Here is a 26821-nt window from a genome sequence, read left to right as displayed (position 1 = left end):
GGGAGCCTCCCCGCCCACCCCAGTCATAAAGTATGTGTTGTGTGACCGTACGGTGCTGTTGTTTTGTGTTAAGTATGTAAAAAAGGTTAAGCAATTCTATCAGTTTATTTTTTGTCCCTATGAACCACGCAACATGATGTCATCGCCTCAGCTCACCATGCCGAGCACCCGTCGTACATTTAAGTAGGCAAATAACCAGGACAACTGCTGAAACAATGGAATCCTCTTGATTTTACTGGTTAGAGCTGAGCTGCCAAAGGTACTGGGTTTTCATACACAGTAACAGCCAACTTGTTGGGATCAGACTTCCAGTGACATTAACTTCTGAACATCGGTGAACCCAGGGGGATGTGGGGGAAAAAAGCAGGAGGCTCGGAGCCTCCTGGCAACAGCGTCTCAAGAGCCCATGCACCCCTCCTCGGAAGCAAAGCACACCCGACACGTGTCACACTTGGTTCCCCGGCTTCTCCAGGAAAACTTCCGTTCTGCCCTGGAGGTTTCTGTCCGAGAGAGGGAGGTGACGAGCAGAGGACTCAGAAAGCAGGTTAGGAGGAGGGTGCCGCATTGGCAAGGGGTTACAACCCCAGACACAGATAGCTCCCCCGTCTTGTACAGGAACACATTTTGGATCGTGTGCACGAGATAAAGAACAGATAAAGCTGTTTTAAAAGTAGAGCCCGGGGTCATACAGTATGGGAGTAAAAAGTCCCAGACACCACAAATGTCCCAGATGGCTTCACCAATAGAGCAGAAAGCAGTAAAATTCATCAGTGAGAAGAGCACAATAGTCTGTGAAAGGCAAAGCCAAGCCCTATGTATTCTGATAGCTCCTGATGACATCACCGCACCACACCAAGGTACAAAAGGGACTGATGTTGATAATGATGACCGTGACTCATCAAGAAAAGGTTAAATACTCTCCAGGATACTCTTTACTAAGGCAGGGAAGTGCGTAACGCATTTTAGAAAGATTTCCCTCAAAAAATATTAAAATTTTAAAGATCCAGCACTTAAAGGGTTAATCCTCTGTTATCTGAATATTTGCGTACTTACCTCATTTTACAACAATGCTAGTAAATGAGGCATTACATTTTTTTTTTAATAATCATTAGTATCAAATTATTGGCACCATTCAGTTTTAAGGATAGGGACAGGAGAGCAAACTATACAATACAACATAAAAATACAGTTCTGGTACAAATATACGAGAGCAAATCCACTTAACAAGTGGTCATAAGAAGTGGATGGACATTCTACACACCAGGAAATACAGCTAGGAAATCATCACATGGAAAAGTGCTCAGCCTTGCTAGCAATTAACGAAATAAAACAACCTTTCAAGAACAACTATACACACCTATTAAACTAGCAAAAATAAATTAAAATGGCAAAACCCAATACTGGCAGAACTATCGGTAAGTAGAAACGCTTATACATTGCTGGTGGCATCATAAATCGTAGAGGGATTCAAGCATTCAGAGGGAACAGGGGAGTTGAACTAATGACCTGTAAGGTCCTTCCAACCCAGAGATTGGATCTTTCTAGAAAGCAATCTGGCAATATGAAATAAGAGCTATAAAATATTTCATGCTCTTTGACCTTGTAATCCCTCTTTGGACATATTCCCAAGGGAAGAATCCAAAAGAAGGAGCATTTTTTTTTTTTTTACAAAGACATTCATAGCAGCACTATTTATAAGAGTGAAAAATTGGATAGAACTCAAATATCTAGTAATAGGGAGGAGTGAGGTTAACCATGTTACATGGATATACAGACATTTAAATTGGTGAGAGCAGGATCTGTTGAAAAGGGAAGATATGTGTGAGGTGGAAAAGTCCAACCAAAGAGTATGTACACACTGTTCACAGCTATGAAAAAAATGTGTGCATGTTCATTGAGAGCTTGGGAGACAACTTAGAGGGCTAGTCTGTGGGGAGGGGGTGCCTTTATTCCTGCAAAGTTGTTCAAGTGCATAATAAAAATTTAAAAACACATTTCTTGAAACTATATAAAAAGAGAACAAAGTGTCATCTGGTCAAGTTTCTATCAACAGGACAAGAATTAATCAACTTTAGAAATGATTTTCTTTTATGGAACGCCCAAATGAATCTTGATATTGAATCATCTTACCCTTGTTAGGATTTTTAGACAATTTTAAGCTATAATTTCCTACTTTGGGTTCAATGAAAAATTCTGTCTATCCCAAATAATATCATATCCAACAAATCCACAATTTAAATTGTATTTCAGATTTCACTGAAGTACTTCAATCCTGGTGATTGCAGCTTTCTTGCTTTAGTTCATCGGTTCGTGTCGGAATAAAAATGAACGTTAAGGACTTTATAAGATCTGTATAATTACCAGTGTAAATGAAAAAACCAGCAGTAAAGAATTATTCTCTCATTAAAAATGACTCTTTAACAAACAGTCAAAGCTTGGTGCAAGTTTCAATCATATAAAATCATGGTTGAGACTGATAGCAAAGGATTCCATGCCACATTGACTCCTGTGCTTATTAATATAGACACACAGGTAGTCCTCAGAGGGAATCCCATCTCCCCATCTTTCTTCTCCTAGGCTTCCCAAATCCTGTCCCAACTATATTGAGTAGCAGAAAAACTCTAATACTCAGGAGAAAGAAAATAACTTCTCCCATAAAAGTCAAGCCAGAAGTTGGCTTCAACCAACCACGGTCTGAGACCTGGGCGAACAGAGCACACATCTCTGTGCTGTGCTGAAGTGAGCACACAAAGCCCGAAGAAAGAAAACGGACAGAAGGCACCATGCCATCCTCCAGGCCACAAGGGGAGAATTTCACAGTTCGGTCATCAACAGTCTTTTCATCATTTTCTCTCTCTCCAGTTCCTGCCGGAGCGTCTCTGCACTGAAGAAGAGTAGGTGACAAAATAATGAGATTCCACTAAACAGTGACAAGAACAGTGTCATCTCCCCCATCTTCTTTCTTGACCTTGGCTTTTGACTTTCCCTCTCAGGCTCCTTAAGGACCCCCGATATTCGCAAGCATATCAATGACCTGAAATTGTCTGACTTCCTACTGGGTTCCCCCACCAGACTGAGAGTTCCTCGGGGCACTGCTCCCCAGTGGACTGACCGTATATGTCATTCATCTCTGAAGCCCAGAGCTAAGCCTAGGACCTGGTACACAGCAGCCTCAGTAAAGGTCTTCTGAATGAGCGGGAAGATGTCCAAGGGTTAGATGTCTTTCAATCATACTTCAAATCGGATTCAAATGCACTTTCCCCCAGAGTCCTCTCTCCCCCACATTTTAATAAGCAAATTGTATGAAATAAAATTGGCTGCTTTGAGGGGTTGCCTCTGATTTCTTGGCCCTCAGGCCCCATTGCTTGACTACGGGATCTGTCTCCACTGTTTAAATGCACACACACACATACACACATGCGGGCGCACACACACGCAAAATATACATCTAAAGCACAAACAAAGTTTTTAAATAATCTCATACAGGGTAGACATCATTCTCTACGGTGACCAACAAGTACAATCTGGCCCCAAGCTCCAGCTTCATGGGGCTCTTGTCCTGTCTCATCCTGCTCTGGGTACGCTGGCCAGAGCATTAACCATTAACCATTCCGGGCACGCTCCGTCTCAGAGGTCTTAGCACTGGCCGTTCCCCTGATGAATATCCTCTTCCTGCAAACACCTGCAGCTTGCTCTCTCCCTGCCTGCAGGTCTCTGCTTACAAGCCACCTGAATGAGGTCATCCCAGCATGCCCAGTGCCCTTCTCGGTTTCATTTTCCTCTTTAGCTTGTTACCCCCTACCCTCCTTCTCTCTCTCTCTCCTCTCTCTCACACACACACATACACACACACACACACACACACACACACATTCACATGCATTTATTTAATGTCTGTCTCCTCTCCCCCAACACTAAATTATAGACTGCATAAAGGTAGGATTTCTGTTTTATTTACTGTACATCCCGAGGGCCTAGAATATTCTCTAGCCTTTGTAGACACTTCTGTAAATATGTACAGAATAAATGAATGAAAGAATAAATAAACAGATGTCACAGACCCAGCGAAACTAGAGCTTGTGCCTCCTTTCCCTATCACCGGAGCTCCCTGCGGGGACCTGCTGACCTCACTCACCTGGCTGCCAGAGAAACGGGCTTCCGGGTGGTGTAGATGGTCTGCACTGTGGAGATGGTCTCTGTCAAAGGCCTCAGGGTCACTGCCGGAATCAGTGGGGAAGACTGGCCAGGACAGCACGGTAATTTACTGTCTCTGAAGTCCGCCTGGAGAGGAAACAGAAAAGAGGAAATCAATCTCAATTTGGGTTCCATTTTCACACTGTCAGTGACTCCCTACGCCTTACCATACAGTTCCTGTTTTGTTTTTTTTTTTAACATAGCTAAATTACCACTTATTAAATGATTTTATTTTGTGCCAGACACTGTGCTAAGCACTTTACATATATTACCTCTTGACAATCCTTAAGGCAGAGGTCATATTTCATCACATTTGACACCATCCATTGTAAGATCCACCACTTTTGCATGAGCCACAGAGAAAGAAAAATGTGGTCTTTCAAACTTTGTCACACCCGCTCATGTAATGAATGTTCTGATTTCAGAGATTTATTTGCTTTTTTTTATTTGTTTGACAGAGAGAGTGCCCAAGTAGGCAGAGTGGTAGGCAAAGGGAGAGAGAGAAACAGGCTCCCCACTGAGCAGGAAGCCCAGTGCAGGGCTGGATCCCAGGATCCTGGGATCATGACCTGAGCCGAAGGCAGATGCTTAACTGGTTTCAGAGATTTAAAAAGTGGAAAAAAAAAATGGGTATCTTAGAGCTGATTTTATGAAAAAGAAAAGTAAGGCTCAGAGAGGTTAATTAATTTTGTCAAGGTCACACAGTAAGTATTAAGAAGCAGCACTGAGGACCAGGATTAGCTGACCCCATAACTGGTGTTTTTCACTACTATCTCAGTGCTTCCCAAAGTATGGTCCCCAGCCTGCCAGCATCCGTATTATCTCGAAACTTGGTAAAACTGCTGCCCTCGAGCCACTCTTGCCCACTTCTTAAAAGTCTCAGTGTGGTTTCTGACATTGGCTTCCTGCTCCATCTTGGCCCCCAGCTTTTCAGGAAGGGCTTCCCTGGGTGTCTCACAGCACTGCCAGGGCTGGGCAGGAGGCCAGAGTGCCTGCAGTGGGCCAGCTGAGGGAAGCGGAGCAGGCGCTTCCGGCGGGGGGGAGCTGTGCCCAGGGAAACCACAGGGGCAGGATGAGCTCAGTGGAATAGCACTTAACAGCCCCGCCCAGCGCCTGTGTCTCTGCCGTCTGGTTGTCCCAAGACAGGTGTTGGAAGCTGCTCATGACCTTAGAAATATATTATTCGAGGAACCTGCTTTTTGCCTCTGCTTAGACTGCTAGACCCCTTCCTAGCTCTGCTCAACCTCTGAAAACTACACCAGCCACTGCTCCCTCCTTCTCTGTCCAAGCCGTTAAAACCGCCTCAGGGAGTGTCCACCACCCAGCTCAGAGACTGCACTGTTGGTTACCCAGAGGAGCCCCCTCCCCGGCCCACCTCACACATCCTCCAGACCGGCCAGGAAGCCTCTGGAAGGAACCCTGGGGATCACTCGGTTCTAGGAATTACAAACTCTGACCCCCAAGAGGAGGAGGGTGATCCCAGACTCCCCACTTCTGCTCCCTACAGCCGCTTGGACAGGGAGTTCTGCAGAAGCTTTCATTGAAAGGAAAGACTTGCCGCTGAAAAGAAGCCATCGGACTCGCTCATTTTGCAGATGAGGAAACTACAGCATTTAAAGGTTTAATATTCTGACACTCTGCAGAGCTTAAAGCAGCTGCCCCATACACAAAGGGAGGTGGGGACATGAAGTAGGTTGCCATGACTCCCTGCTGTCATTAATGACACCCCCCTGTCTCTCTGGCCCTTGAGAAACAGCCACCATCCTTGACCCTTCTGGGACATTCTGTGGTTGGCCAAGTTATGCCAACTTCTTGTTCCCTTTTGATCCCTGCCTTCACCTGATACCAGGCAGTCCCTATTCCTATTTCCATTCAGATAAAAGGGGACTGGGGCCAGGAGCGGTGAAGCGACAGCTAAGATCACATCATCACCAAGATGGAGACCCGCCCCAAAAGGACTGCAGACAGGAACCCCAACAAAGACATGTACACACACGCTCACGACAGCATTGACTCACGACAGCCAGGACGTAGAGACAACGCCAATACCCACCAGTGAATGAACGGACCAACGGACTGGACTAGTAGCCCCCATAAAAAGAATGCAGCTCTGATCCCTCATACCATGTACAAGAGTCTCAAACACATGATGTTCGGTGAGAGAAGCCAGGCACAAACGGACATAAAGTCTACGACCCCATTTATCCGAAATATCCACACTAGGGAAATCCACAGAGACAGAAGGCAGATTGGTGGGTGCCCGGGGCTGGAGGGGTGGGGAAGGGGAGTGATTGCTAATGGGAACAAGGTTTCCTTTTGGGGTGATAAAAGTGTTTTGGAACCAGAGATCGTAGCTGGATAGCACCAAATGTACCAAAAGTCACTTTAGAATGATGCATTTTATCTTACGTAATGCTCTCCTCCGTAAAATAAAGTCACAAAAAGGTAGAGACCCCAAACCCTAAGTCCTTCCCAACCTCACAGAGTTCCTTCATAGGATTAAAAGAAGCTATCAGGGTGCCGGAGTGGCTCAGTCAGTTGAGTGTCTGACCTCTTGATGTCGACTTAGGTCATGATCTCGGGGTTCTGGGACTAGCCCTGTGTCAGGCTCCAGGCTCAGTGTGGAAGTGGGGAGTCTGCTTGAGATTCTCCCTCTCCCTCTGCCCCACCTCTCACTCTCTCAAAATAAATAAATCTTTTTTTAAAAGATCTTATTTATTTATTTATTTGACAGAGAGAGACACAGTGAGAGAGGGAAAACCAGTAGGGGGAGTGGGAGAGGGAGAAGCAGGTTTCCCGCTGAGCAGGGAGCCTGATGTGGGGCTCGATCCCAGGACCCCGGGATCATGACCTGAGCTGAAGGCAGACGCTCAATGACTGAGCCACCCAGGCACCCAAACTTTTCTTTCTTTCTTTCTTTTTTCTTTTCTTTTTTTTTTTTTTTAGATTTTGTTTATTTGATAGAACACAAGCAGGGAGAGTGGGAAAGGGAGAAACAGACACCCTGCTGAGCAGGGAGCCCGACACAGGGCTCCATCCCAGGATGCTGGGATCGTGACTTGTGCCAAAGGCAGACACCCAACCAACTGAGCCTCCCAGGCGCCCCCAAAATAAATGAATCTTGAAAAAAAAAAAAAGAAAGAAGCAGCAGCTGCTGACATTGTCGTCTGGCATGCCACAGAAAAGCATGTCACATGGGAGCAACATCTTAAAACACAGACCTGTTTTCTGAATCTACTTACAGTGAACTGTGGCCCTGAATTGAAAACATCGGGAAATGGGGTCACTGGATCAGCCGGGAATGTTTTTATCTTCAAAAAAGAGAAAGATAAGAGGGTTACTTTCAGATTAGAAAACAGAGGTTTGAAATCTTTGGCACTTTTAACACCGAAGTGATGGGTTCAGGGGAACACACGCAGAGCCCTCATTGTTTGCAGGGAAACGTATAGATGGTCCCTGCAGCCCCTTGGCCAGTGGTCGTGTCTGCGCCCAGGGACCCAGCAGGGAGGACAGGCTGCAGTCTCAGGTTTGTAGGGCACGCCATGCTCACCTGGCCCGGAACTCCTTTTCCTGGAGGCTGTGTGGGCCTCCTAGGCATGCTGGGCCCTATGCATGGCCTGATCCATACAAGGCCTCGATCAGGGTGTGTAGTGAGACAGGCCAGAGCTGCCTCGGTGGCTGCTGTTGGCTTCCCCATGGCTGGGGGGGCATGCCCTAGAGGCTGCTGACAGGTCACATCCTGGGACACGTTCTACGACGGTGGACGGAGTACCAGGAGGCAGCCTGCACTAATTAGGCCACAAACTGCTTCCTGTCTCTTCCCCTCAGTTGTTGGACTCCCTGTAAATCGTCGGCCACAGAGGAGAACCTTGGGCCAGGCTCTGTAAGCATGTAAGCATCCCGCCACCATGGCCTTGGGGACACAGGGCACTGTGATCAGATGGGCCCAGTGCTAGGGCGGCTGCTGCCCAGGGCTGGTCTGAAGGAGTGTGAGCGAATGACCTGATCAGCTAGTGGTGGAGGGCCGAAAGGAGATTTTGCTTCTGTTTCTTTCTCTTTGGTCAATTTGTCTTTGTCCCCATAGAGGCCTTGGGGAATGTGGAGTGTGCTTTTGTCTTTACAGCAGCCTAGAGGACTGCCAGGAGGCCCAGGAGCGTAAGGACTCTGCTACTAGCTTTGCCTGCAGCCCCCAGGGCGCAGAAACGGCCCTCCCACCCGCTGGGGAATGCACTCTCGCCACCTGCCACCAGAGGGCGGCAGCCCGGACACTGAGGCCACCGCAGACCCTGGGTAGGGGCAGTCTCTCCCAGGGACTTGTCTATGGACCCTGGAGTAGTTATCTGATGCTCTGGACTCACTCTAAACGGGGGTGGGGGGTGGGGTGGGGGGGTGGTTGCGCTAAGGTAGGGGTGAGCGAGAGCATATCAGAACAGACCCAAATCTGGCTTTTCGGAATGGGTGGAGTAGTTCCCAACCAATCTGAGAAGGACAGTGTCTCTACAATGTGCACGGAGATTCCCAGCCCACGCCTGCTCCTCTTCCCCAAACTCTCTTTAAACATCTCTGAATCCCCAGAATGGGACCCTGAATGCCTTGTGGCAGCTCAGACTGCTGCTGGCGGCTGCCTGCCACACAGTGGGAGGACCCAGGGGAAGCCTGTGGTGCCTTCTCCTCGCGGGGCCTAACAGTTCAGCGTGTGTGCCGAGACCAAGAGCAAAGTGAAAAGTCACAGTCAGATAAGACTCTCAGACCACCATGAAGTAAAAGGGAAAAGCGGTTTATTACTGCTATTAAAGAAAGGTGAACATTGGCAGCTTCCATGAATTATCCTGTATTTTCTCTAAATAAGACAAAAATCTATCCCCAAAATTACACTCTGAGTTGCTCGGCGGTGGCAAAGCATGGTCAGTCTTCTGCTGCTGCCCCTGGGCGTAACCGCTTTAGAAAGGGAGCAAAGCCAAAGTCACAACCTTGTACCCAGCAGGGTCTAGCCTAAGAAAATAAAATACCCGCCACAAAAGCTATGTGTCCCCTTGAATAGTGACACGCTGGAAACCAAGCACGCATCCTGCTGGAAGAATGTGTCCATCAATGGGAGACCACGCACTGGATGGAAGGCAACAGTCATATACAATGTGGTGATGAGAACAAGATAGAAACAATCCAACACTCAGCGAAGAGAGGAAAAACGAGAGACGATACGGACACTGTGATTTCGCTCTGTAAAGTTATAAATGAATACAAATAAGTATTAGAAGGAAACATGTAAAAATGAAAAAAAAACACATCGTGCTAGGTTGGGATTACGGGTGACGCCTTTCAGGCTGTTATGTAACACTCATCCTGTTATCTGGAAACGTAGCAGGACGAGAGACAAGGGGAAAAAGTTTTTATTTTCCATAGAAACGCAACTAAGCTTTTTTTTTTTTTTTTTTCTTTCTGGGAAAAGCATCTATGCTCATCAAAGCTTTAGGAAAACAAAACAAAACAAAACAAAAACTCTTCCTGGTTCTTGAGAGCTGGAGACACAGGGCAGGACAGCAGCCGGTGTGTCCTCATTTGGCCAAACTGTGTATCCATCCTGGGGTCAGAGCACCTGTCAGTCAGGCCCTTCCAGAAGGTCGAGCGCTCACGCACACCAGCGGGGGTGGCCGCCTGGTGGCTCCTGCCCGCCTCGCCTCGCCTCTCCTGGCCAGGCCCCTCTCCCTGCCAGGGTACCTACCAGCCTCGTTTTGATTGGAGGGTGCATGCAAACTCCAGTGGTCTCTTCCTTCATGGGGGGAGAGAGTGGAGGAGAACAGCGAGAGTGGGCACAGTGGGGGGCGCTGGCGGGCTCTGCCTGCTCACGAGGAGAGGAGAGAAGGGGAGGAGGCAGAGGAGAGAGGGGGAGGAGGCAGAGGAGAGAAGGGAGGGGAGGAGAGAAAGATAGCACAGTGCAAGAAGGATCTGTCAACTCCAGACTGCGCTGGAGCCAGCCTCGCCCGCGCCTGCTTCTAGCCTCTGGCCAGCTGGCTTCGAGGCCCCCCTCCCCCCTCCTCTCCCACCTTCTCTCCTCCTCTCTGGCTCTCATCTGTCTTCTCCACTATCTGAGCAGAACAACCCATCGGAACCCCATTCCCGGGGTTGGCAGGGCAGGGAGACTCCTGACCGACTGCGAGGGCCTGGCGGGGGCTTCCCGAAGCATCGGCCAGGCCCCGCCAGAAAGACAGCCGTGATGAGTGAGTGACGCCGGCCGTGGGGGCCTTAGGAAGCCTTGAGCGTGCTGGCCTTGCACACCTGGTGGCCTCCTGCACTCTGCTAAATAAGGGACCGTCGGGGTGTACGGGCGAGCAGGTGTCCCACAGATCCAGGAAAGACGGATCTCAGCAGGCAGGAACACGGACTTGTGGATTTCATCTGCTGCGGCTTTTTGTTATCTGTGTTAGAGAACATACCGGCCCTGCCCCCCGTCCCCCCATTCCCCTGGCCCAGGCCATGACAACACGGGTTGTCGCCGAGGGACCCTGTTGCTTTAGCTGGAAGATATCAAGCATTGTGAGAAAATGGCTTGGGGTACTGGGTTCCCCACCCCAGTCTTACAGAGCGCCATGCACCAGAGGAGGGCCGGCAGCTCCGACTGGTGAGCGGGAAGAGGGAAGGCTCTGGGGCTAGGGGAGGGGCCGCCGACAGGGTTGGTGTGGGTTGCCAGGAGGGACCATTCACTCCGGAGAGTAAAACATGCCTCTTTTTCAGTTCAAGAGAGCTTCCTTAGGTAGTTGGTAACATCCTGCCATAATGAAGGAAGCAGAGCCCCTGGGGAAGTTTCACGACAACATGATCCAGAACACTGCGGGCACTTTCCTGTCTCGCGACTGATCTGACGCCGATCTCCTTAAAATTGCGCGGTCCCGGACCAGTCCCAAAGGGGTTTTACAACCGGAATCTCCAACAGTCTTGGTGACCGCCTTGCTTTACTACTCAGATTTGGAGATGCTGAGAAATGGCATCTGCAAAGCCTAAATCTGCAGCCGTCCTTCAGAAACAGGGGCGTCCGCATCAACCACCCGCCGTCAAGTTTCAGCACACGGCTGAGGCTCCCTCCACTGCTCTCTCCTGTCCTCAGGCTGAACCCTGCCCTCTGGGAGGTGGCACTGGACACCTGACTGAAGTGGGCTCCAGCCTGTCGCCGCGGCCCTTGCTTCTCAACACTCCCCCAGCCAGAACCAATCGCAACAGGGACCCCAGGCCACGGGGCCTTAGCCTCTGCAGATAAGCGGGCACTCCCGTGGGCTTTTTGAAGAAAATAAAAGCTGGCATAGATGACCAGCAAACACGGACATACAGCCTAGATACCAGATTGTGTACCAGCCGCTAGTGTCTTAGCTGAAGGTTATGATGAATGACTTCAGGCTTTGTCTAGCATTGGACTTTTATGGTAAAGAAATGTCGATCCATCCCACAAGCATGTACGACTCTTCTAAATATGCATCTGTTAGTAAATGAACAGGAAATAAGAGAACACGTGTAATAGGATACTATTTTGAAATACCGTTTTATTTTTTTTTTTTCCTCCCGGCATTTCCTCTCCTCCTTGGCTTTTTTCCACATTCAGGCAGCTAGGTTCTTCTAAGCTACTTGGCTTTTGAGGTTTAAAATCTGACTCCTTGGGGAACAGAAAGATTTTTGGCATAGACAAATGAAGATGGAAATGTGAAAGGCTTCTTCATCATCCAGACAAGAAAAGAGGTTGCCAGTGTGAGGGCTGGAGAGAAAAGTCAGAGGGGAAGTGAGGAGGGGTAGACATTAGGAAGGGCTGAGCAGAGAGGCGCCAGCGGATCGACATTTTCCTTCCGGCCGGACAGGCTTCCACCGCCCAAAAGGGGCATGAGGGAAGCAGGCAGTGCCCCAGATGTATCAGCAAAGAGATGACATCACAGACTAAAGAGACTGCCTTCCATCTTCCTGTGCCCTGGGGAAGACGGATGAATCCCCAGGAAAGTGGAAGAGGCACCCCGATTTCACTGGGGATCAAGCTGCAGCCCTCCTGATAGAATGAGGTTCAAAAATTAAAACCAAGTTATTGAGCTAGACAGAAAACCAGTTCTTCTGACACTCGAGCCAGAGACTGTTTTTTTTGTCCTATACAACCTTCGACTGGCCAGGCCAGTCTCCTTCCTGGCACATGAACTCTAGACTAACAGTCCCTGGCTCAGAACAGACATGGGGTCCTACGTGCCTCTGCTCTGCTGCTGGCTGAGTGGTTCATGCATTCTGGGGATTGGAGAGGGACACGCCCTAAAGACAAGGCATCAGGAACACAGAAGGCATAGGTGTTTGTGGTGCATGTCACCTGGGGAGGGAAGCTGGCAGGACAGACCTGGAGGACAGACTTGATTGATGTGTCAGTGTCCCCTCCTACCATTCTGTTAACACCAACACCCCATGCATGAGCGCAGACTCACCTTCCAAAAGAGAATACCAAAAGGACAGTGGGTGCTCTTGTCCCCCCCTCGCTTGCCTTATCCCTTCCCCTTATCCCCACTTTCTGCCCCGCCTCTTCCATCCTGGCAAGAATCTCCAGTCTGGTGGGCAGGTCCTCGATGGGGCTCCTGGGACGGGCAAGCCACAAGTTGCGCAGGTTGTAGAGCTCCTACAGCTAGGCTGAGCTACATAGTAAAAGAGCTGGGGATGGGAGAAAAGATATGGAAAAAGGAGGAAAAAGGGGTGTAAGAGTGACCCTGGAAAGAATGGTTTTTTTTGGAGAGTTTGAGGATGAAAATCCTTGGAGTCATGCAGGGTGCAAGAAAATTAAGAAGGAAGCAAAATAGGATCTGAGAAGTGTTACCAAGGAGGTGCTAATTTAATCTTGAATGCTTTTTGAGAGATGTCAGTTAAAGACGGAAATGTTATTATTCTCATTTGTTTGGACTGCACTTCTTCAAAAACCACCCTATGCAGAGAAGGCATCATCTGAGTGGGAGTCATAAGGGTTAAACTAGTGTTACTGCTTTGGCGGGACATTGTTGAATGAAGGTAGGAGAATCTGGTCCCAACCCTCTCTCTGCTGTCCTTCTAGCTCTGGCCCAAGGAACCAGTGGTCCTGCGGCTATAGGAGTCTCATTGAGCCCCAGACCCTAAATCCAGTCTCTCTTCCACTGTCCTCTGGGGCAGAGACACACCCCCCTCCCCAACAAGAACAGAGAGGACTGGTGCCTGTATTTCCAGGATGCTGGGCAGAGCAGATGGAGGAGATGGAGGGAAGAGGACCAAACAGGAGAAGCAGACTGCTGGAGCCCCCCTTCCTCTGGAGGACACTTCAGCTTCAGTGAAGACGGGATTCTGGAGTGAAGGAAGGTCAAAGCCAGTGATGTCAAGGAAAGCCCCAAATGGAGCAGGCTCTCATCAAGGTATGAGCCCTCCAGCATACCTTCTGTATGAACGTGTGCCGTGGACATGCACTCACACCTCAAATCCACACAAGCAAGACTAAGGATGTTCCATCCTGAAAACACGTGTTCGCTGCAGACTTGAGCTGTGAAGTGGACAGCTGTGTCCCAGTGCGGTATAAGGACCTCAGCTGGCCCGTGCCCGGGCAGTGCAGCAGCCTGGGCCCTGTTTCAGAGCTCAGTGAGAGCAGCCCAGAGATGAAAGGGCGGTATCCTCAGAGAGGGAATGAGCTCCCTGTGGCCAGAGGTGTACAAGCGGAGGCCAGACAGTCATTTGGTAGGCACTGGGGACCTCTGGGTCCCTGGCAGATGTGGCTTCCTTTCTAATCTCAGACACTTACTTTCAAAGAAAAGATAAAGATAGGACCATTAAATCTACCAGCTGGGCCGGCAACATGGTGGTTTTAAAGGGAATCCCATCATTCTTATCAGAGCCATGAAATATTTTTTGGCAAACTAACCCAAGTTTTTCAGATCTGCCAGTATCTTTAATAAACACTCAGTATTTTGCTCATGCTGTACCCTCTGCATCAAATGCTTTAGTCCATTTCCTCCATCTGGCAAACTCTTACTCATACTTCAAAACCCTAGTGCTATGAAGCCTTCTCTTTCTCAGGAGCCCCAGACAGGTTTAGGCACTGGGTCCCACAACAGTAGCAGTTTCTATAGACTCTCAAATGGCATTAATTTCGGTATGCTTCAGCAGTCTGGAAGTTTCTCAAGAGCCTAACTCAGGAGAGATCTTCCCCCACTGTCTTCTATTCCTGCCCAGCAGGTTTTCTTCATGTGAGCCTTACAACTTAGCTTTCTCCCCTTCTGCCTTCATAGGCCCTCAGGTTGGTTCTCAGGTCCTTTTGGGGTTTGCTGCCCTCCAGCTAGACTGATGTCCTCCGATTGGGGCCCTAGCTTCCAGCCCCCGCATGTGGCCCTCCTAAAGGCCCCAGCTGGGATACTTAGTTGGGATACCGATGTAGCAACAGGCCCAGGCTGCTTAACTTGCTATCCTGTCCTCCACACCCCTGTTCTGCTTTCTCAGTCTGAGTGCTTTAAACACAGCCCTCCTTCTAGACCTTGCTTTTCTTCAAAGCAGCAAATTTCTGAAATCCAGATGCCAGATTCAACCCAATTTGATGATGGAAAGGACACCAGAGAAGGAACTAGAACACATGGGCTTGGAACAGCTCTGTCCCTATGTGACACCCCACTCTGGGACTCAGTTTCCTCATCTGTGCAAAAGGATGGTGAGGGGATAGAGAAAGGCCCTGCTTCTGGGTTGCCCTCTCTTGGCAGCCTGTCTAACAAGAGGGCCATCAAGAACTTGGCTGCATTTTCTCCAGCATGGGAGGGAACAGCCCCGCAGGTTCCCGGAGCAGGCTGTCTCACCCACTGTCAGTTCTCAGCTGTTTATCCAAACGTGCTGACCTAAAGCTCTCAGACCGTACCACGTCTCCAGATGAGAAATACAAATCACAAATGATCGCCATGTACCAGCTGAAGCAGGAACAATGACCATTCCTAAAGGCTAGATAGCGTTTTGTCTCATTCGTGTCCCCCTGCCCCCCCGCCCCTTGAAAGCCTTCCAGAGACCCTTCTTATCCACTTCCTGCTCCTCCGGTGAGCCCGTCCTGAATGACTCCCACTTGGGGCTTCTCCCCAGCACCTTCTATGTGACTGTCCTGCCAAGCCTGTCCTTTATCAACCCGCCTCCCCGCCAGCCTCTAGCTGCCCTGCCCGCTCCCGGAGCCTCACTCGAGGCCAGGCGTGCACTAAGCTCTCAGGAGGGAGTTTTTGACCAGGTGCACATTTTGATTCACACTCTACACTCATGGGCCATGGTTTACACTCAAGTACACTTGGGTATCTGGCCGAGCCCAGCCAAAGGCACATCCAAGTCTGCCTGCATCATCTACTACTGTTCATAATATCTCACACACGTTTATGGTGCTTCTACATTCTTCAAGGGCTCTGTCTCATGGGATCATTAGAATACTCTGAGGCAGACATGGCAAATGATGGCATCTTTGATCCCACAACAAGGCTCCTGAGAAGGGTGTGCAGAGAGTGGAGCCAGGTCTGGCTTGCATGATTCCCGGGCCAGTGCTCTCTCCCCTAAAAGGGTTTCCCACCTGCAGGAGTCCCACGAGGACCACCACCATCCCTAAGGGGAGACCTAGAGGCAGGGGATGGAGAATGGCAGGGAGGCATGGAGGGGCCTGGAAAGCTGGGCTGAGGCCTTGAGCCAGTGCTTCAGACCAGAGCACTTTGCTGGAAGCAGCAGCAGAAGATGCCCCATGGGTGGGTGGGTGGGGGCATGCGGGGAGCAGCCCAGGAAGCCGAGAAGCCAAGACCAAGGAGCCCTACACGCTTGGGAAGCAGCAGACAGGCGGGGTGGGACCCCTGCAACCGCCCTCAGGGGGGAAGGGGGCACTGCCTCCCTGGAGGGCAAGGGACCCATGTGCCTGAACCCCCCCAAAGAAGGCTGATCCCTGAGCCTCCAGGCCGTGAGCAGGACAAGAGGAAGAGCCTTCCCAACAGCAATGCCCACCTCTGTCCATCCGTCCCACCGCCAAGATGTTTCTAGGGTCTGTGGCTTTTCTGGTTTTAGCTAAATGGGAAGTTTACCAGAGGAGTAGCTTCCGTGAAGTCCATCAGGAGATCGCCTGGCTCCAAGGTAAAGGCACCTCCTCGGTCAGAGGGACTCTGGGAAGGCAGACGGAAATACTCCTGGTTAGTGCCAGCTCCGGGCGGACCAGGGACTGTCACTGGAAGTCACAGACTTTCCTCCCTCCCCTCGCCCTCCCTTCTATCATGGAGCCCATGACCGTGCCAGTCCCCCACACGAGTCACTAGCCCCACAGTGGGCATATTCCAGAAGTCAAACCCCAAATGTCTTCTGAAACTTTAATGGGCAGAAAGAGTGTGTAGGTTAGAGAACTACCTTTTTAAAAGGTGCAAACAACTTCTTTTAAGTGCTTTGAGTGCTCTCTGGTCTTTTGGGGGGCCGGGGGAATTGCTTCAAAGAGTCCTTTGACTATACTGAGAGCAAAGCCCCCTTCGTAGATCAAGAGGGTCAAGGCCTCAAGGGGCTAAACTCAGGAGCGGAGGGGGCGCCTGGCTCTCTCAGCCAGTCGAGCATGCGGTCCTTGATCTCCGGGTCAGGAGTTCAAGCCCTATGTGTGGCACAGAGTTTACTTTAAAAACATTTTTTTTTTTTTTTTTGGTCATCTGCGTAATAATGAGGAAGCTCTTCATGGTGGGAGGGAGGTATCTCTGAAACCATGATCAGCTTTGGGGAAAACATTTTTTTTCCCACTTGCTCTGGGTTCTCAGCAGCATGGAAGGCCTAGAGGTCCTTTATGGGGGAAAAAAAAATAAGCTCCATCATCAGCTTGTCACCAGCAGGGCCCCAAGGAGAGAGATGGCCAGGAGAGGGAGCCCTGTGGCCTCTGGTAGGATGCCACCCACATCCCCACTGAATTCTCCTCTGTTTCATACATTTTGGCGGGGGCGGAGGGGGGTGGTTTTAACCGTGGCAAAGAACAGGTGATAGGAACCTGTGTCCACACTTGTAACAAAGCAGTATGAGGGACTCTGCACAGGACAGGGGAACCTGGCTCAAGTCACCAGATGGTGATTGACAGGAAAGCACGGAGCCTTAGTCTGGGCCAGTCACTGGCTGAGGGGTCTCTGGCTTGAGCAGGATCTCCTGTTGAGAACCACAAAGGGGTTCCCAAAGATCCTGGGAAGGCAGCTGGTATATGCCTGGCTACGGTCAAGCAGGATGTGGCCTGGCCCACCGTCACCTAGAGGCTCCCAAGAATCATGACCTTATTGCTCCACCGGACAGGGTGCTGGCCCATAGGCTGGGCAGGGAAGCAGACTTTATTCCCATTTGCAGGTGAAGGAAACAGGCTTGGAGAAACAAAGCCTGTGGAGTAACTGCTTGCTTTAAGCGGCCGTAAGACATGTAGAAGGAGCAGCTGGGAACAGAGTCTGGGGTCTGGGCTTGCCTTCGGGACCCCCCCCCCACACTCCCTTTCCTTAGTGGAGTCCACAGACCAGGGAGCCTTTGACTTGACATCTACTAGTAGAGCAATAGGTCTGACTGCATCTGGACCACTCGCTGTATAGAATGACCACAGCTTAGTGTCACTCAGAAAAAAACCAAGAGAAATGTCTTGAGTAAGGCCCTTATCCTAGCCCATTCACATAGCTAGCAACATCCGAAAATTGTAAACTGACAAAATAATATTTTCCACTTTCAAGCTATACATGTGGGCCATCCAACATAAGGAATGGGATGGGGACACGTCTACGTTTTTACTCTTCCAAGATTTCCATTACTGGGGGGGGGGGGGGACAACGTGTCTTGTTTTCTGTATTTATGTGCACTATAGATTAAGTAGGGATGATATTCTAAAACCGAATTGCCCTCAAACATCTCTTCCACTTCTCTTAAAGTACACTGCACAAGATCTTTATTATACCATTTGCATCTCATAAACAGGTCATCTTTCAGGAAGAGTTACATAAAAACCCAGCCCCGGGGGCTGTTTCCCCTGCTTTACAAGTGCACAGATGATTGAGCCAAGTTTAAATGCACGCGGGATGCCATGTGCTCAATTTATACTAAATTCCTAGCAAGCGCAGCTGCTCCTCGGGGCCCTCGCCCATACCTTGGCCCCTGGGGACAGCTGGCCCTTGCTTTCTGAATTCTGAGGTGAGCTGAGTTTGTGGCCCTTGGGGGACACCAGTGGCACGGAGACTTGCGTGGTGGCCGCGGTGGTGTTTGTGGCTGTGGCGGTGGGCGCTCCTACTGCCTCGGCCAGGTCAGGAGGGAGGTCGTCTTCATCACTGTGGTTACTAAAAGCACATGAAGCTCTGCTCATTACAACAATAAACAGGCTGTGGGGAGTGGAGGGAGGGCCGGGAGGGGGATGGGGGAGCTCCCCAAACAGATGTCTGCCAGATGTCCAGCTTCCAGGATCCAAAACAGTGACATTTTTGCCAAAGCCAATTTGGGCTGGATGTTCTGTCATTTATGTGCCAAGGGATTTAAATTTTTTTTTCTTTATTATGGAAAGATATACATATATACATAAACATGTATCGTTTTATCCATTGGTCAGTGTATAATTCAGTGACATTAAAGATACATTCAGGACACCCAAAACATTTTCATCACCCCCGACAGCAGCTTTGTATCCACTGAACAGTAACTCCCAATGCCCTCTCCCTGCAGCCCCTGGTAACAGCTGTGTTGCTTTCTGTCTGGATGAATCTGACTATTCTAAGTATCTCACAGAAGTGGAATCATACTATATATGTCCTGTATCTGGTTTATCTCACTTACCATAATGATTCCAAGGTCCGTCCCCGTGGTAGCATATGTCAAAATTTCATTTCTTTTTAATGCTGGATAATATTCCTTGCATTGATAGACCATATTTTCTTTATCTATGCACCCCCTGATGTACTAATGTGTTTGAGACCCTGCTTTCAACGCTTTTGGATTGGGATTCCACTGGAAGTGGGATTGCTGGGTCATATGGTAGTCCCGTGCTTAATTTTATGAGGAGCCACCAAACCAAGGGAGTGGGGCCTCTCTTACGAGGGTGAATACAAGTCATTTGAGAACCGAATGCCTTGGGTAAAAAGCACAATGGCACCTTCCGTGGCCTAACAGCTACTGTCCCATTGGTGTGATAAACCAGTTAGAGGGGAGGAGCTGAGCACATGTGTTTGGGGTCTCATAGCTCTGGTCTTAGAACCTCTCTGGCAGAACAGGATGATGCAGGCAGAAAAGTACATGAGACAGGAAGTCGCCATGATGGAGGAGGAGTCCAGGCTGACATTCTGGGTTTGTTTCCAGGGCTTGCATGTATGGGAAAGGTTTGGCCTCCCACAAAGTATGTCAAGGCAGGAAGACCTTTTAATCTGGTCCCAAGTGGTCCAGGACAGAACAACGCCATCAATTACCCGCTCTGAGTATGAATACTATCTTCTCAAACTTGCAGAAATTAAGACAAGTCCCCGACCCCCTGACGCCAACCGGACTGCTGCCTGTGCAGCACAGGGCTAACTAACCCTGCAGGCCTGGGGGCTATAACTCGGCACGTGCCACAGGAACCGCAGGCCACTGACGAGCTTCTGGGAGAACCTCGGGGCCCTGGGGATAACCTGCCTAATAAGGGTGTCCCTGCATACCTGACCTTGGGCCATGCCACACAGTCGGTGCTAGCAATATGACTTACAGTGAAGACCTACTCTTGTATCCTAGAGCTTAGGGCCACACTATAACAGTTTGACCTTGGGCTCAGGGATGGTTATTGGAGACCCCCAGTAATAACCCTGGGTGCCAAGGCTCGGTGAGTTCCCCTGCTTGGGAGTGACTCCCACTGACTCCTCTAGGACAAGAGAAGCAGAAGCTCATGCCCAGTCTTCTTCAACTCCACTCTATGTGCCTTTTCCTTTGCTGATTTTAGTCTGGATCCTTCCACTGGAATATGCTATAACCATGAAGATGACAGCTTTTCTGAGTTTTGCAAGTCCTTCTAGTGGCTGATCAAACTTGAGGGTGATCTTAAGGACCCTGATACAGTTTTCCTAAGGGGGTTGCAAGTGGAACTCCCAGAAGTAATGTTACTTTCAACATAACTGTTAGAAGTAATGGCTGAGCGAGGGTGTAGATGAAAGGTCCACAGCCAGTGGGCACCAGGGTGGCCTGAGCAGGGTCCCTCCCTGTGGGGAGGGCTGTGGCTTCGTGGGAAACGTGGCCATGGTACACAAAATGAGGTGAGGGTGGAACTCAGAGAGGAGGGTCCTGAGATTCTGGAAACTTCTGTATATGGAGAAGCCTCAAAAGGAAGATTTAGGACTTATTCTTAGTTAGGGGACAGGTGAGGTTGGAATGAGTAAGTGGGAAGACCAGTAAGACGCCACATAGGTGGATCCATGCTGAGGGAGTTAATCCACTCAGTAACACACGCATTAGCCCATTTAATCTGTACAACAGCCCTGCCTTACGCTCTCCACTCTTCAGAGAAGCAGACGTTATTGGGTGGCGGGTTGTGACAGAACTTTCTCAAGGTCACATAGCTAGTTAAGTGGAAGAGTGGGGTTAAAATTCTTTTCTGCCTCATTAAAAAAGAAAATTATAACCTTAAAAGCACAGTTATTTAGTTTAACATTATAGGCCATTAAAAACACACACACACACACATAGTTCATCTTTCACAGCAGGAAGTCAACTGACGCTGCCTAGAATTGAAAAAGACTCCAAATTCTTGATGGTTTTTATAACCTTTTGTCCTAACTTAGATCTTGTGGCAAAGAGATATTATGCTTAACTACATTACGTCTTTCAGTTCAACCTCCGTTTCTGAGGTAAATTCATGTTAAATTCATGAAACATCATTTAGCAAGTACAATTTTATGTGTAGCAGGATTCTTTTCTTTGAGATGATTTCTTTTCATTTTAACACTACATGAAAAATGTCTACAGCAAGAGTCGTTCGATGTGAACCTAGGTTATTTTTGATGGCACGATTCTAGGAAATTGGTTATCTTTTCTCTTCAGACTGAGGATATTTTTCTCTCCAGAATATTTTTAGGTTTTTATACAATGTTTAAATAAATAGTAAAGTTATATTTCTAGAAGAAAATACAGCAGCTCATCATTTTCTAAACACATTGGCTGGTATCAGTAGAGGAGACTCTTTCCTGCCTGAACTCTACACGGCGTCTGCTTCTTTCTCTTCTCTGCATACAACAGCCATACATTTCTTCCCTACGTCATTACTTCCAGGACACAACATGGCGGATGTTTTTGTGCATATCCTTAAAAGCATCAGCTTGAAAACTCGTTCAGAGCATTTGAACATCATGATGCTCTTGGTGGGGAACCCTAAAATCCAATTCTACATCATGCTGACCTAGGAACCCGGAATACCCTAACAGCCAAAAGGGCTGTGTGTGTGTGTGTTTCAAAAACAGTAATGCAGAAATATTTTTTAAAAGGGAAATCTGAGTTTTTTCCATCTGTATTCCTTGACACTGTGTTTATTAACTTACCAATATCTATGACTGGAAGTGAGTCGTGACTGGTGTCAACAATTGAGGAACTATTTTTATGAGGCAAAAACGTAAAGCCAGGAAAAATCTCATCTCTTAATTTTGCTATGATTACTACTGGGGAAAATGCCTCTATTCTTTGATTTTTGAAGCAAAATACTTCGGGGCAGCTTAAGAAATACATAGGTGACGTTGGAGGTTTGAAAAGGGCTTGCTTGAAAGAGCCACTGCAGTGAGTTAAATTTTCTTTCCTTCCTGGCCACATATTAGTCATTGTTTCCAACATGATTACATATCCCGAATAGGTGATAATAACATTCGGAGTTTCAAAATGTAAAAAGAAAGTCTAATCCTGACAGCTTTATCCTCCGGGGAGCAGATTTTTTCATGGTTTAATTTGTCCCCCAGAAACCATTAGGACTATTAATTATTTGAATTACTCATTTTGGCTTTCCTAGGAAATACAGCTGCTCTAACTGTCCAGCGTTTCTATTAAGGCTAATGAAGTGGGAGGTGGTTGCCTTTTCCTTTTTCCCAGGTGCAGGCTCGAGATGGCTGTTTGAAAAGTGCATCCACAGTCACCCTCTCCAGCCTGCACTTTGCATTTAGGGTATCCTCTAAACTTGACCTTTTCTCAAAGGCCTTCAGGTTGTCAAGAAGAAAGGAAAGGGAGCTTCATCCACTGGCCAAGTCCCTTGCTATGGTCTGGGAAGGCATTTTGGCACATCGACCCTCACCAAATTCCTCAGGGCTAGGTATGATCTCACCCATTTCACAAACAAGGAAAGAGAAGCTGAAAAAGTAATTTTCCCAAGAGTTTAGAGCAGTAAACTATTAGCCAGGACTCTGACAGAAGCCTTTCTGACTTGAGAGCTGCATGCTTTCCTCAGCATCCAAAGATCCCCCTGCAGCCCTCTGGCCAATTATACACTCAGGCATGGTGCCACCGCCAAGGTCAAGAAATGGGAACTACCACTGTGATTAGCACTAAATGTGATTACTAAAATACTACTACTCTTAAGATAGCAGTTACCAGTCTTTGGATTATAATTATTTGCAATCTGTCTCTCCCTCCAATAAACCGTGACTCCTCAGATGGGAACTGGCAAATTCATTTTGTTCTTCCTAGAATTGCCTAAAACAACTCTGTGTATATGGTAGGCAAGAACATTTTTATTAAGCTAAACCAAACTGGACAGGCCCTGGTGGGTCTGGGATATTCTGGGATAGGACTCCTCCCACAGCTCTCAACCCAGCTCAGACCATGCTACCATTTCACAATTACACCATGGAGGCAGCTTTTGCTATGGCTCCTGGGGATTCCCCATCCTGGTATCCATGCCCCTGTGTAATCCCTGACTGCTGAGTGTGGGCTGGCCCTCCTGACTTGTTTCTAAAGAACGGAATATGGCAAAAGTGATGGGATGTTACTTATGATTAGGTCACAAAAGGCTGTGATTTTTGCCTTGTGAGAGTTCTCCCCGGCTCTTCTTGTGTGCCTTCTCTGATGGAGAAAGCTAGAGAGGTCTACGTGACTAGAAATGAGGGCAACCTCCAGACAACAGCCAGCAAGAATCAAATCCTGTTTCTGACCTGCAAGAATGAGCCTTCAGATGAGACCACAGCCCTCGCCCACACCTTGAATGCAAACTTGTCAGAGAGCCTGACACAGATGATCCAACTGAGCCTATGCCTGGACTTCTGACACACACAAACCACGAGGAAATAAATGTGAACTGTTTAAAGCCATGAATTTTAGACTAACTTGTTACGCAGCAATCGATAATCAATACATATGTCAACTATGTAATGCTTTCAGGGAGAGAAGTCAAGTCCCATTATGACCTAAATTGGAAACAAACTGTATTTTGGGGGATGGCTCTTTGGAAATGGTGTGAGAGGCTAAAAGCATTTACAACTGAACATTTAGCATCAACTTTGTGATTATCATTTTAAAAACTCGCAGTACAGAACTCACAAACTGTATTGTCTTGTTAACTTCCTCACTCGGGGAGGCTTGATTTCCGGCTTTTCTAATACTGGCTGGGTAGTTTCCACACGTATAGGAATAGGACTTCTAGAGACAGAGCGAAAAAACAGAATATCACCAACAGGAAAGTTTATGGTCTAGTTCTGGCTGTAAGAATTGCTTTCTCAGTTAATTTAAACCCTTAATAACATTGATAGTAAACATATCCATTTTTCCTCCTGTCCACTCTATTTATTAAATATGATTTTTAAATATATCATAGAAAGTCCAAAAAAGAAACCCAAAATCATAGGGAAGAAAATATAGCAAGTACGAACTGAATATAATTGGGGTACCACATAAAGCTTTCTGCCCAAAACACCTACCTCCAGGGTTTGGTTCATTACTAGGTTTTGCCAATAAAATGAGCAGAGAGAAACCCGTGGATAACCCATTTTTACTTCCAAGTAATCTGGTAGTTGTGCTATTTTAAATATAGCACAGGATATATTTTTAACAGATAAACAGAGTATTTAATGTGAAAAATGCATAATCGGAAGGCCTTTAAGACTTGTTCTAAAATATTTTAATTTTGTGTATATGTGAAATGTTAAAAATTGTTTCACTTCTATATTTCCTCAAGAAAATATGCCAGATAACCAATGGGCCCTACTCAAAACAGAGATTTTAAGAAAAAGCTTTCACACATTTTTGTAGTGGTTATGACTAATTTCATTTTACAAAATTCAGAAATTACCTTCTGGGACATAAGGGCATCAAAAGAAGTTGGGGTCCTCAGCAAGGAACCTCTACCAAACCAATGAACCATTCCGAGCCTCCATTTTCTCCTCTATTTAGTGTCTAATACGGTGCCAGGCATGTGGCCAGTGCCTAATCAATGTTTGTTGAATAAACACGTGAATGAATGAGCAAATAAAGAAACTGGAGTCAGCACAGTCTAGATTCATGATTTCCCCAAGCTGGGACCCTGGTGTCAACTGAACACAGTCCCTGGAAGGACTCATACTCAACCAGGAAGCACACAACTTCACTTTGGGCGGAATGGTTGGCATCTGGAAAGCTTCGTGGAGGAGTTTACACTTAACCAGATGGAGGGAAGACTTCCAAGGTGAAGACAGAGTAGAGAGCTACAGAAAGCAAGGCACTGGAACCGCCAACCAGTGAGGTCCCTGCAGACGAGGAGGAGATGTCCACTAGAGCAGAAAGCAGGGGCCAGGTCACGAGGGGCCTCAGACTCAGGAATTTACACTGAAGGCCAAGTTGTCATTAAAGGTTTGAGGCAAGGGAATGGCACAGTCAGATTTGCTTGTTGGAAAAACCCTTAGAGAAAGGAAGAAGTTACTAGTGAAGACAGGCTGGCCGGGAGCACTTCAAAGACTGTAGCAGAAGGTAACCAAGCAGACAGACAGTGCGGGCTTGCAGTAGACTAGGATTCAGGTCAGGAAGAAAGAGGATAGATGTGGGGGAAGATATGAATTAGCAGGGCATGGTGATCAGTTTTATGAGGGGACGAAGAGGAGAAAGTCGAGGACTCCCAGACATCAGATCTGGATGATGGGTAGGTAATAATGCCATTAACCAAGACAGAAAAACAGGTGAATGTTAGTGGGATAGGATGGGAAGAGATGAATTAAGGTTTTGCAGAGTCCAGGAGATAGCTGGGTCTGTGCTCTGCACTAAGACAACGTTATACCAAGAACATGGATTGGGATTCGAAGGTGACATCCAAAAATATGAGTTTTCTTTTTTAACATCAAGAATTCCCCAGAGCAATATTTCCTGGATCATCTGGAGTACTTGTTGAAATTCTGGTTCCTGTCCAGCCCACCCCACCTCCAAGGATTGAGAGGTCTGGAGAAGGACCTGGGTGGCCTGTGTGCATGTTTTTTGTTTGTTTTGTTTTGTTTTAAAGATTTATTTATTTATTTGTGTGCATGGTAGGGAGGGGCAAGGGGAGAGGGACAGAGAGAATCTTAAGCTAACTCCCCACTAAGCGCGGAACCCGACAGGGCTCGATCTCACAACCCAAGCCAAAACCAGGAGTCTGATGCATAACCAACATAGCCACCCAGGCACCCCTAAAAGTCTGTGTTTTTAATGAGAGACTGATGCAATGATGCTTGGACCCATTTTAGGAAAGTCTACCCTGGGGATACCCACCAGTATTAGACCACCAAGGAAGCTATGGGACTGCCATGATTTATAGGTTGTTACTTACTTGGGCTGAGAGAGGAAGGGTGTCTGCTCTCTGGGAGATCAGAGGAGGAGGGTTTCCCTCTGGGTTTAAAGTGGTAATGGCCCGGAAGCTTTAAAGAGCATGCATGGGTCTAGCCCTATAAGGAACTCCGTATAAAGAGTACATCAACGGCCAAAGGAAGAGTGATAAACTGAGCTGGGGCAGAGAGCCAGAGCCCAGTCCTACGGGGTCTCCCAGGCTCTGCTGAGAAGTCTGGGGTCCACCGGGAGAGCAAAGGCGTCCTTACAGGACATCAAGCAGGGGAATGACAAGGTCTTATCCATATACTTGTGAAGCACCTCAGAGCGATTTCTTTGTTAGCGCAGCAGTTAGAAATAATAAAACCAAGACTAAGCAGCATTTCTGAGATTTAAACGGAGTTGTTTTCAGCCAGTCTCTTTCTATCTCTTCGTACTGACATTCTTTCCAATTTTCTTTTCTCCGCTCTGATTTTATTAGCAAATGAGTGATGTTAATCATCACTGGTGAGTGATGTTTCGAGGATAACGTTGATGATACAGAGCATTGTTTCCCCATTCAAACAAGAAGCAACAGACCTTACATTAGCATCCTGAAGACTGGATTTCTTATTGATATTTACAAACGTTGATTCCTCTTTTCCAACCTGTTGAAGAAAACAGGCCGGTTAGTCAAACCTGAATTATTTCGGTGAGCAAAAAATGTTTTCAAGTCTCCAGCATTCAAAGGATTACAGAAATGCGAAGGTAGCTCAGAGAGGTGGTTCACGAAGTACTCAGTCAATAACAAATTTTCTCCGGTGTTTATAGGAGAAAAAAAATGTTTTCATGAGTCATTCCCCATCAGGGGGATTTAACACTTAATCATTCAAATGTAATCAATGCCTGCATTCATACTTTTATTGAGCACCTGCTGTGTGCCAGC

At 47.8% G+C, this 26821-nt stretch overlaps 1 protein-coding gene across 6 annotated transcripts in view; it reads right to left on the bottom strand.

The window, feature by feature from the left end:
- Positions 1 to 2700: 2700 nt before the first annotated feature.
- The window catches only part of EPB41L4B (erythrocyte membrane protein band 4.1 like 4B), a 121863-nt gene continuing 97742 nt past the window's right edge, over positions 2701 to 26821 (bottom strand). For 2 of the 6 annotated variants that reach the window (XM_032306937.1, XM_032306939.1), the window contains exons 19-26: positions 26476 to 26543; positions 23671 to 23769; positions 18296 to 18482; positions 16242 to 16319; positions 9917 to 10033; positions 7437 to 7505; positions 4136 to 4281; positions 2701 to 2884 (exon numbers count right to left, since the gene is read on the bottom strand). In XM_032306937.1, coding sequence (XP_032162828.1) covers positions 2815 to 2884; positions 4136 to 4281; positions 7437 to 7505; positions 9917 to 10033; positions 16242 to 16319; positions 18296 to 18482; positions 23671 to 23769; positions 26476 to 26543 — 834 coding nt within the window. In that variant the 3' untranslated portion in view covers positions 2701 to 2814. Of the gene's footprint in view, positions 2885 to 4135; positions 4282 to 7436; positions 7506 to 7536; positions 9415 to 9916; positions 10034 to 16241; positions 16320 to 18295; positions 18483 to 23670; positions 23770 to 26475; positions 26544 to 26821 lie in introns of those variants that run through there. The other 4 variants (XM_032306938.1, XM_032306940.1, XM_032306942.1 and 1 more) reach the window with 4 other exon arrangements.

This window comes from Mustela erminea, chromosome 12 (genome assembly GCF_009829155.1).
Source record: "Mustela erminea isolate mMusErm1 chromosome 12, mMusErm1.Pri, whole genome shotgun sequence".
NCBI classification, from domain to species: domain Eukaryota; kingdom Metazoa; phylum Chordata; class Mammalia; order Carnivora; family Mustelidae; genus Mustela; species Mustela erminea.
This window is presented reverse-complemented; position numbering and strand designations above follow the sequence as displayed.